Raw genomic sequence first — 12,486 nt, forward strand, 5'->3', positions numbered from 1 at the left:
ATTGTATGGATGTTTATTTATAATCCATAAAGTCAGAAAACTTGGAGTGGGAAGCTAACTTCCTGACTTTGTTAAACAATACCTTTAGAAAGATTGGAAAAGAGGGCTGTCATTCTCTAATTCTGCAAAAAAATCCAAGTATAAAAAGTGTTGCATTTATTAACAGCAGAACACTTTGGCACATACACGTACATGTGGGTTCATACAACATTTAAATCAACTCAAATTTACCTGTAAAATTTAATCATACATAGTTTTGACCTAGATTCAAACCTAATGTGATACTTGTTAGACCAAATTAATACCCCATTGAGCTATCCGACAAGCTATTGAAAACTTTACCGGTATTTCGCAAGTATTCGCTGTATTTATTTTTAGATGGAAAGAGACAGTCGAGCTTCAAAACGCTTTTAGTAGGAACACGGTTTGAAAACAATGGAGAGGGTGAACAAAATTTATTCAAGTAGATATGATTGAATTGGAAGTTGAGCAATAATTAAAAAATATAGATACCGATAGAGTACAATAAAGGAAATCGAATGATTAAATAGGAACGCTTAAATTTAGGATAAATGGGAAGTGGTTAAACTGAGGTCTTGGAAGTAAAATGAGAATGCAAAAAAACACATGAAAGACCCCGTTAAAGCTACAGTATCTGTTATTTTTAGTGAAATGTGTTTTAACACGTTGTTAATTAAGATATGTGATCGTTTTATTTCGCACATAATGGTTTTTGTTTATAACACTTGCAGCATTAACAACACTAACGGAAGCTGAAAAACTGGAAGAATCATGTAGTCCATGAGCCACTGGGGATGGTCGGTACCATTTTGGGTGAATAAACTTTATAGTGATATTTGGTAAGGTATACCCCTAACTAGTGAGAAAATGTATGATAGCATCAAATCTGTTGTGGCTTCAATGCTGGAGACACATTTATTGCCCTTTATTTACTCAAATTAGGTATTTTGAGCTAAATATATTTGCTACCTGCAAAGTATTTGTCACACAGTTGCCAACCGTGATAGAAAGTTCTACCAGAATTACTCAGACATATGATGAACATATTAAAAGAACATTAACTGAGTTACTAGACTTATTCTAACAAAAATTGCATAATTTTACCACTTTTATCCAACAATTACTTGTACTTCATAAATTTGTATAACGAAAAAGATGAGTACCAACACGCATATACTAGTTTAGTTATTCGTCGGTCGATGACGACGATGACCGCTGTCTCATCTTCGTGAAGGAGGGGGTTGACCTGGACAGTGTGCTCAGAGGTGACTGGTCAGGCCAATCATCGCACAGTTGAAGGACCTTTTCGACTAGAGCCATGCCTCCTTCTTTGTAAATCTCAGCTGGGATGGAGTATTTTGGAGTGTTTTGCCAGTTGACAGCAAATTAATTGCTTTTTTGATCTCATCCAGCCTGGGAACGGTGTCTAGTGACTGGTTGATGGGAACCTGGGCAGTCGGTTGATGGCTTCGTCGTTGATTGTAAAAGGGCGGTTCAGAACGCCATTAAATTGTTCCGCCTACCTGTAGAGTATCTTTTCCTTCTCTGCGACGAGTGTTAGTCAGTCATCACTGAGGAGAGGGGATGAGCCTGATGGACTTGGCCCGAAGACTTCCCCCAGTCCATAGTAAAAGTTCTTCTTGTCATGATATTCTGCGTAACGATGGATCTCGTCAACCTTGGCATTCAGCCAGGAGTCTCGAATATCCCGAAGCTATTGCTGTACTGGGTTTCGAACGTTCATCAGAGCGTCTTTTTGCTGTGGAGGTGGGCTCATCTATAAGAGCCTTGTACAAGTAAGCGCGATGTTTGTTCTCTAGAAGGTGCGTGATCTCAGCATGGTTTTCATCAATCCAGTGTTTTTTGTGGAGGGCCCAAGACACTCGAAGGCTGTATTTTCTCTGTATTACGGAGTGTGCTGCTTCCACGTCGTGGTCATCCAGCAGGGTGGATTTCAGGCATTCTTCCACGGCGTCAGCAAAGTACTGAGGTGGAAGGCAACATGAGCTTGCCAACGTTGAGACGATTTGAAGCCTCAATCCCCTGAGGACGTATCCTGTGTTTGATCCAGAAGATGAGAGTTGAAGTTTAAAGACGATGAGACCATGATCTGTCCAGCACTCCGTGCCGTACAAAGCCTTGGTGAACAAACGAACTTTCTGTCTGTCTATCTTCCTGACAATGACGTAGTCAATGAGATGCTAGTGCTTTGAGCGAGGGTGCATCAATGACGTCTTGTTACAGATGGGAAGGCAGAAAACGGTTAGTGATGAGAAGGCCATGTTCAGCGCAGGTCTGAAGAAGCAAAAGACCGTCACTGTTGTACTTGCCCACTCCGTGTTTCCCAATCACGCTTTTCCTCCGTGGTGATGTAACGTCCAAGTCTCGAATTAAAGTTACCAAGAATAACGAGCTTGTCGGCGTTGGGGACGGTGTTGGTGACATTTTTGAGGTTCTCATAGAACTTGTTTAGCCTCCTCTAGGTTAGTGAGGGTAGAAACATATGCGCTGAAAATAGCGGCGAACTATCCTCGAGTGAGAGGGTTTCATTGTCATCAGGCGGTCGTTCACTCCTTTTGGTACGCCGACTAGCTTGCCAGCAAGCGTCGTCTTTATAGCAAATCCTATGCAAGTTTATCGTTTATCCTTGTCACCTCCTTCCTGGTTTCACTGAGAGCCGCGATGTCAATGCCATATCTCGCGAGTTTGCATGCATTCAGTGCTGTGCATCTCTGGGGTCTGAAAAGCGTTCAAACATTCCATTATCCAAGGTTCAGTAGGATGATCGTTGTTTTCTTCCTGCTCTCTTTGTTATTTCGATCGCATTTGTAGAGTCCCCACCAGCCGCGGTAAACTGGCGAGGGAAAGGTGGAGCAGGCAATGTTTGGGATACCTTTTCTAATCGGTTCTTCTTTGCCATAGTTGGTGCAGTGCGTTCCTAAAGAGAGTTGCTCAGTCGCACAGGTGGCTGCCGACCTCCAACGCTGCTCCGGTCGGTGAAGAGCAATCCTATGGCCTGTGCCGCCTGTGTGAAGGTCCGCGACTAGCGAATTCCAGTGAACCAGCACCTGTCATCTTCGTTCCTAACCTGTCGCCACAGGGCTTTGGGGTGGATGATAGAAGGGATGGAAGATGAACAATGACTTGCGTGATAAGTTTGATTAAAGTGAAGAAGGGTTGCGCGTCGCGAACCTCACTTTCTCGCCCGCAACCATCTAGATCTAGTGGCAAGACAAATATCAGGACGTCTGGAAATGAAGACAAATGCAGTGGATTACCTCGACGTGATATATGTTCCTTGTCTTGCTCCAAGCATCCCACGGTGCTTGCTGTGTCTGTCTTCTCCATTGAACCATGACGGTTTCCTCCGCAGAGTCCGCCGGTGCATTCGTAATAGGTAGGCAATCCCTCTATTAACTGGGGTTTGAGACCCTTCAGAGCTTTGTGTAGAGAGTGCTCTCCTAGAAGATTCCCTGAAGAGGGCACGGGTTCCTTCTACCCGGACTAGTGGAGGGAAGGGGCGTCAGGCCATTGCACACTGCCCACAAAGCACATACATATTGAAACAGATAACCGCGTGCACATATGTTGCTTAATTTTGATGTCAAAAATCTGTAACAAATTGCACGTTGAACTTAGAAGAACATACAAGTGTCCATTATCACCATGGTTTAGCTTGAGATTTAATAAATAAAACATTTTACGTAAAGGCTCTACTTGCGACCTGACAAATTCACATTATCTTTTTAAGTAAAGAACATACACACAGGGTAAATCAAGGGAATTTTTCTTCAATTTTCATTTTAGTATAGGGATAAAAACTAACTATGAAATCATTTTATATATATTTGTTACTGAAATGTTATTTTAAAATGCTAATACGTGATAAAAATTCTTTAAGTAAATGACCGTGCAATATGTTTTTGACGTGTGTAATTTCTTTCAGCTGATAAAAATGTCAAAATCGCATATTTCACTTTTATGATCAAGGGTAGAATTATATTCCTATATAATTTAGACGGCTCATTACAGAGCCAATATTGAATGATAATTGAAAAGGGTAAAGGCTTGGTCTGCATTCAAAAAAATTTCAAGAAAACATCATTCAAAATAAGATAGAAATTGCATATTGAAAAACCAACCTTCTCCTTTCAAAGACACGGCTGAGAGAACGAACAAGTTGGGTTGGTGTATATAAACGGTTGATACACCATTAAAGCCACAAGCAATTGAATGCTATCATACATTTTCTGAAGGTAGAGATGTATGTCCTTCAAAAAATAACTATAAAATTATTCACCCGAGATGGTACCGATACCGAAAAATTCATGGCTTGGCTCATGGACTAATGGTATAAATACGTAATGCCACGTAAAAAGAAACGCAGGGTAGCATAATCGAAAAGCAGAATGTGACCGCATGATCGAAATACGAAAATTTGTCAGATGAGAAATTTAGTTGCTATGCAACCTAATCAGTGATTAGAATTACTTAACCGTAAATGTATGACGTCCTGTAGGGGAAACGCTAAAAATCACAAACACGTGCAATTTGATGACGACGTGTTTCTTAACAAATCGTCTTGCACCATTTAATGCACCTGAGGTAACACATCGTTTTTAAATATTTATAAAGACGATATGAATTTCTCGCAATCTTGGTACAGTTTACGGAAGTTTCAAGGGGTCTTGTTTTCGAACTGTCTAATTAATGAAAAGGAAAGCAACGGGTAACTAAGCAGTTTAATGTAAATTTTCCTCCATAAAACTTGTTACCCATTGTTAGAGAGGGCCTGGAATGCTTTTCAATCAACCATGACGGTGACGTTAACGCGAAACAGAGTCATTTACGACCGTGTTATTCGTCCTGTCATCTCTTAAATCGCCACCTTACTACCACAAAAACCGCAATTTACACAGTAGACTTTTTTTAATCATTACATTCACACGAAAAATAAAAGAAAACAATTCCGCAATTTGGTTTTTGAGCCGTTCAACTTACTGTTGTGTACCTCTCACTGGAGCATGCGCGCGTCTTTTGACTATTTTTTTGGCGTGGTTACCCATGCCCAATATAGCCAAGGTTTAAAAGATAAACACTCTGGCGAATTCCAAGCAAAGGAGAAATAATGCTCTGACAGATGCGCGGAAAAAAAAAACATTGAAGATAATGAGAGTTTTCGATTTACACTTTTGGGGATATCGTCATGTGAGCTTCAAAAAACTCATGAATTATTACACAAAATCAAATGGTATTTTAATTATGTTTTTTTGAAAGATGCTTTTAAAAGTAAGATAGGGATACAGCATAAAAAAATTCATTTTTAGTGAACATTGGTATAAAAGCTACATAAAAACTGGTTTAAATGCATAATTCTGATTCTAAAAGTTTTGAAGGAAATTGATACTTCTTAAGATTTTAGAATTGTGAATATCAGGTAAAGAATTTTACATAATATTTACAATAACGAAAATGACTGAATACATAGAGAGTTACAGGTTTTGCCCTTGACAACAGTTTTTAAAGATAGAATAGATTGATAAAACGAGAAAAAATTTTTATAATAATTTTACTTAAAATTATGTTCATTACACCAATTGAAATTCCATTAGTGAAAAGAAAATGGGGATGAATTTAGATTTATAACAATTTATCAAAAGCTGGGACATCACAGGAGGGTTCATATACCTTAATGCATTATAAATCTGTGGCCTTTGGGTCCACCCTCTATGTACTTTCTCAAAACAATCTATCGACTATAAACTTCTTCGAATGCTTTAGAGCTATGGTAGACAAAAAAGTCCCCTATTAAAGTCATTAAAAAGTAAAACAAATGTTTGATTGCAGTTAGAACATCTTGTGAGTAGTAAAAAAAGATTAACTATTAAATTAGCATATACATGTAAATTTTGAGAGCGCTTTGCACAATCTAAACTACTCTTTAATATATCCTCATATATTACAATATTTTCCCTATTCAAATTATTTTTCTGTTGATCTAAAATCTTTTTTTTAGAGAAATAATTAAGATGAGTTTAGTTTCCGAAGATAAAACAAATGCCGCATTAGCATTTAGCCTTCTTTTGGGGCCCTGTACAGACCAACTTCGAGATGTTTTACGCAGAAAGATTCCAACAAAACGTTTTGCAGCAATTTCAAAAGAGAAAAGACACATTATTCAACCACTTCTTAATGTTGATAACTCTAACCTTATTTTTCCAAAAAATTGTGAATATAAGGGCAATTATGTGGATTTTGACATCTCGTTGCTTTACATTCTTTTACGGAACATCTGTGATCTACCCCCGCCAAGGAAAGGATGGAACAAACCTCCCGATGCTGCCGATAATTCTGTCTCTGCTAGTATTGAGAGAATTCACCTAGCACGCAACAATATTTGCCATCATTCAAATTTCTCATTATCCAGCACCGAGTTAGAAGAATGGTGTTCCAATGTCAGAGTAGCAATTAAAGAATTGGACAGTTTTCTTGATAACAACGACATTTATGTAAAGAAAGTTGATGACATGTGCACTAAAGACCCAAATCTGGAAATGGTACCCATTTATGAACAGCAGTATTCAAAACTTTTGAAAGAAAGAGAATCAATACAAGGTGATGATTATTGTTGCGAAGTATAAATAACGCATTCCAAAATCAAAACAGAAAATCTTTTTTTCTGTTTTAAGCATTTTTCCCTAAGGTATTGACAAAATCAAACAAAAAAACCCCAGAATTTTAGATGATATTTATTAGAAAGATAGTGAAAATTAGCATTTAATTAGCAGAAAAAAGATTTTCTGTTTTGATTTTGGAATGTGTTAAATACTGTACAATTAAGTTTTCAGAAAAAAAAAATCATAATACTTAAATAAAAAAAAATGTTTTTTTTAGGTGCAGAAATTGCAGAAAGTCTAAAAGAAATTAAGGATATGCTTTATGGAAAGCAATCAGGTAAGAAAATTTTAGTTGCACTTTAATTGAAAGAACATCATCTTTTCAAAGAATCAGTCTTCATTTGCTTAAAATTTTACTTCGAAGTGATATAACAAGAATAGAGACATAATTTAAAAAATGAATTATCAAACTTGATTCAAACACTCTGATATAATTGAAATGGTCACTTTTTGTTCTGTAGAATAATTTTTTTAATACAGTAGCTTCTTGCTATGATTTTCTGTTGACATTTATACAAGTATATCGACCATCAAAGATGGGTCATTCTGCATGTACATATAACAATTAATCTCAATTTGTAGGTGTAAGGATTAATCAATACCCATCCATTACAATAAATATTGTAAATTAGTTAACGATAAACGTACTTTATTCATAGCTTCGATGGACTCAAATCCATGTGTTCCAAAAATATCTTTCACTGGCTTGGAGATTGAAGGTGAACACTTAAAAATGAAATACAGAATCTGTCCGTCAAACATAACGTCAATTACGTTCAGAAAAGGTGAAAACGAATTACTGATGTCCGAAAGATACACAAAACAAAAGAATGGAGAAGAATTAACATTTATAATTATGAACATTTCCGAAGAGGATCAAGGACACTATCATTGCTTTTTATCAAATACCTTTGGAAATGCTGAACACAAAATGGAACTTCGTAAGTTTTTTTTTTAAATTTTAATCAAAATTAACTTTAAACATATAGTTACGTAATATAGTGAGGATACATCATCCAGAATTTGATTTTCATAGCCCAGGGATCCGTGGTTTCAAATTTAGGGCGGGGCTAAATTGATATTGTAGTATTGTAGTGAAAAATATTATTGTAGTAAAAATGCTTAAATTCTTTGATTTTTTTTCTTCTCTGCTCCTGTGTTTCAAACCAAGAGGCCCATGGGCCACATCGCTTACCTGAGCATTGTGGTTAGGAAAAGTAGAAATTGGTTTATTATTGAAAAGTTTAAATCCAAAAGTGGTCCCATGACCAATCGTGGCTTTGCTATTCTTGAGAAGATGATTCTTTAAGAATTTCCTAATATATGTCTATGTAAAACTTTGATCGGCCATTGAACAAACTTGAATCTACACTACCTGAGGATGTTTTCCTGTAAGTTTCATCTTTCCTGGCACAGTGGTTCTTGAGAAGAAGATTCTTAAAACATGCCAATTATTTCTCCTTAAATAATAATTTGGTTTGGCCCTTCATTTCAGGTGAGCTAAAAACTAATTACATATGACATTTTTTTTCAAATTCTCACTCTTCTAAAATTCAGACAATGCTTCATTTAATTTTTGCTATTTTTAAACGATTTCAACATTTTTAAAAAGAATAACATGTTGTAAATATATTGCAGGGTCTCCTATGATAAGGGGGTTTGGTGTGTCTGTCAAAGAAACTGCTGTACACATTGAATACTCTATTGAGATTCCAGAGCAGTGTAAAAACATAACGTCAGTACGATGGTTAAAGAAAGATATGCAACTAAGTTGTGGTGGCAGATATTTAGGAGGTGGTTTACATGATCCGTCACTTGTCATTCCAAACGCAGACACAAATGACGCGGGAAAATGGACGCTCATCACTAAGAATATATTTGGAAAAGACGAAAAAATATTTTATCTAGGTAAAAAAACCTAGTTAGATTCTAGTGTAAAATCTTTGAAAATAAAAGTCTTCCTTGTCTAAATATAGGATATTTTCTCACTATCTATTCAATCTTATAATCTTTTTAGAGCCTCCAACAATGAGAGTGAAAGCGAAAGAAGAAGCTGAAAATATTATTTTGATAAGTAGCATCCAGCTGGCAGATACACCGATGATGTCTTCTAATTTATCGTGGAAGAAAGATGAATGTGCAATAGGGAATGAAAGCACAATCTTGTTTAATACGTTTGGAAGTCCAAGCTCCACAATACGTCTTCCTACTGCCAATACCCAAGGCACATACGAATGTATACTTAATCATCCCTTAGGGAGAGTAATTTCTAAAATTAGTCTCGGTATGTATATTCTTAATTATTTACATTTCCATTTTATTTCCCTTATGATTCTTTACAAAAAAATGCAGTCCTTTTTCTCATGAACTTCATTAGGTATGTACCACGAATAAGCATGAATATCTCCATTGTTGCATCATAATACCGCTCTTGACGTCAAAAAATATAGTGCATACTGTTTTGTTTTGAAAATGACAGTTGAACGGAGTAAAGTTATGGCAAGTCATCAGAAAAATAATGTAAATATAAGAAAGGAATTTAATTTTTGAAGATTCATGAGGTATATGAACTACAACGCTTCACACCGGCATATTTATCATGAAGCAATAACGTGTTTCATGAAATATGCCGGCGTGAAGCGTTGTAGTTCATAACTTCATGAATCTTCAAAAATTAAATTCATTTCTGAATTAAAAAAGGAAGGTGGTACATGTAAATAACGATTTTACATTGCTTCTAAAACAAGGTAATATTTTTCAAAGTTCTTTTTAACACAATTTCATTCAAAGGATTAAGCTGAAAAATACATTGTTGCCTTAATTTTTTTTATACCAAGGGGTATTTTCTTCATATGTCATCCTCTTAATAAAATTCTACAATAAATCTATTTTGCCAGAGAAACCTCAAGTAGAAATGAATGACTTTCGAAGAATCAACGAAGACCTGCGTATTGAGTTTTTCATAAACGAATGGGAATCTAGTCAAGAACTTCTATCGGTCATGTGGAGAAAGGATGGCGTTTTATTAGATCTAGAGAGTAACAAGTACCAATCAAGTATTGGTTCAAAATCATCCTTTACAATTAAAAAACTTGAGTCACTAGACAAAGGAAAATACGAGCTTACAGTAACGAGTCCTTTTGGAAACACTACAGAATATCGTGAAATAGGTACATTTATTCATCTAATAGATAATTGTGAGGTATAAAGATTAGATATGTCGGACTATTATTCTATGGATACTAAAATTGTTCCCTATCCTTTCATTTTTCGAAAATTGTTCTATTCCATATTTCAAATTAATTGGAAAACAGGGACATTGATAAGTAAATAGTATTTATTCAATAAACTAAATAGATATTTAAATCAATAAATGCTTGATTATAAAAATAATCAATTACACCATCAGTTATTATAGATGGATTAATGAAAGTGATTTATTTTGACAAATATGTGCCAAGCAGAGACATAGATTATACATATATCATATTTTTAATGTGAGCAGATTCAACGTTTTTGATGCCGGCTGAGGAACAATCACTTCTTTGTTACCTTCTTCTACAAAAAACATTTCAAAGTAAGTACCAAAGGACCCTTGTTCGAAAGCAGACGTATAAATTGGCATGGCAATTCTGTGCCTTTGGAAGTCCGACAGATGAATGTCTAGATTCTCTTGGGACCGCAATAGAGCAACATCAAAGCCAATGGAGTGAATTTTTACTTTGGAAAGACGTTATTTCTCCGACATCTGTAGAGAGTGCATTTCAGGCATTCGGAAAAAGAAAACATTTTGTAAACTTTTTCTTACATAATGCAGATGCAGAGAATGCAAATAGATTTTGTAGATCCTCTTCTTATAAAGTGAAAGTGGATGAGATTTGCTGCTTCTTAGATCCAAGTCAATTCGAGACATTGGTAGATCGAGTTAAGTTTAGCATTCTTGGGAATCCTTCAGTAACCGATACTACAGTGCATGGAATTCTTGAAAGAAAGCGTAAGTCGTATTTGAATGATTTTATGAGAAACAAAGGATCATATGAATTTTAATGCATTTAATTGTCCAAAGTAAATACCAGTGCTCACCAACTTTATATCTCTTATGAAGCTTCTGATTCAAGGATGTGTTTCAATAATCGCCATCAGAAACTGCTTATTGTTCACCCTCTTTTGAAAAGTAGGGTGATTTTTAAACCTCTTCCTTTTCTTTGTCTTTTTTGTTCATTATCAGCTAGCTCCTCTTGTTCTTATTGCCCATTTGAACTGACCTCATGTGAAATCAACATTATAAGATGACAAAATATGATCTAGTATTCCTGTCCCCATCTTTTATGGAAAATGTTCAAAAGTATTATCGACGGAAAAATTCTGAAATTTAAACCCTGGTTCAAAACCGCGATTTTTACAAAAATATTTGAAAACAAATTTTAAATTGTCCAAAAACTCTTTCTACCTTGGAATTTAATGGCATTTTTTGTTTTACAATACCGTTAATCTGGATTTTTTTTTAACTGTAGATATTTTTTTTTAGCAAATTTGCACGTTCATTGATCTAAATATAGAACGGGAAATTCCAATTTGAAACACATATATGCTTTGGAAATACATTCAACCTGCTACCCACTTTTACATGTACTCATTCTCAAAAATATTTTTTATTGAAAATAAATGAACAAATAAAAAAAAATGTTAACAAAAATTTTGCTCACAACTGGTGTCTATTTTTAACCCGGTGAACTTGAACTGGGGTCAAAAGAACTTGTTTCATATGTTGACCTGATATATTTCCTTCACAGATATCATGCAGTCTGACCGATCAATTTCTTTTAAAAATCTACTATAGAAGACCTTAATGGTAAATTATTTACCAAAAAAGACCTTAAAGATAACTTAACTACACATTCTTATGATCAACCTTATGACTTTAATCTCTCTATCCTCAGATGCAAAAATCATACTTGCTTCTACAACTGTAAGCTATTGTCAAACTATTTGATGAAAAAAGGGTATCAAGAGTATCTTTTTATGTCAACATTTTGCACGGTCTATGCGTGTTACAATGACTTTGTCAGGAAGTACAATCTATCATTATGTTAAATGCTAGTGTGTTTATACTTTTCGTTTTTATAAAGTAAGACAAAAAACTTCAATGTTGCATTTTGAAGTAATTTAAATCTTTATTAATTCAACATATCTCTTTTTTGAGGGGGTGGATGGGTCTTTGAGAACACTAAACAGACATTCGGTTAAATGCAACTACATTTATTTTTCAATTCTATCTTGAATCATACGTGACTACATGTTTTACCTTTCAAAAACTAATGAAAGTGACAATTGAGAGGTAGATAGATTGTTTCAAATAACTGAAATAATCATGACTTCTTTCTGAACTAATTTACTCTAGAATACTTTTAAAAATATCCTTTTTTCATATCTTTTTGATTAAATATATTTCAAATGTATGTATTTTGATTTTCTTTTTAGGGGCAAAGTTTTTAAAGTGTCTTTTTATTATTTTATCGTTTTAAGTTGATCTGCCAAGGGGAGTACTTCAGTTAGGATTTGGAGGAGTGCAGCAGTATCTTCGTGATCTTGAACAAAGGGAACATACAATTTTTCATGCACGATGTATGCTGGTTGGATGCGAAGGAGTTGGAAAGACAACATTATTACATCGATTGATGGGTGAGAAAAAACCAGTGACAGAACCTACAAGAGGAATAGATGTTCGTACAAATCTATTTGCTGTCCAGAACAATGACTTACAAGGTAATTTTTAATATGATAATGT

At 35.1% G+C, this 12,486-nt stretch overlaps 1 protein-coding gene across 1 annotated transcript in view; it reads left to right on the plus strand.

Moving 5' to 3' along the window:
• Positions 1-374: 374 nt before the first annotated feature.
• The window catches only part of LOC134269273 (uncharacterized), a 35,641-nt gene continuing 23,529 nt past the window's right edge, over positions 375-12,486 (plus strand). Inside the window, exons 1-9 of the mRNA XM_062751474.1 lie at positions 375-444; positions 6,038-6,636; positions 6,916-6,975; positions 7,358-7,639; positions 8,337-8,606; positions 8,716-8,982; positions 9,596-9,868; positions 10,204-10,692; positions 12,225-12,464. Coding sequence (XP_062607458.1) covers positions 6,051-6,636; positions 6,916-6,975; positions 7,358-7,639; positions 8,337-8,606; positions 8,716-8,982; positions 9,596-9,868; positions 10,204-10,692; positions 12,225-12,464 — 2,467 coding nt within the window. The 5' untranslated portion in view covers positions 375-444; positions 6,038-6,050. The remainder of the gene's footprint in view (positions 445-6,037; positions 6,637-6,915; positions 6,976-7,357; positions 7,640-8,336; positions 8,607-8,715; positions 8,983-9,595; positions 9,869-10,203; positions 10,693-12,224; positions 12,465-12,486) is intronic.

Source organism: Saccostrea cucullata, unplaced genomic scaffold, assembly GCF_032062105.1.
Source record: "Saccostrea cucullata isolate Sc308-1 unplaced genomic scaffold, CSIRO_AGI_Scuc_v1 ctg1018, whole genome shotgun sequence".
Taxonomy (NCBI): Eukaryota; Metazoa; Mollusca; class Bivalvia; order Ostreida; family Ostreidae; genus Saccostrea; species Saccostrea cuccullata.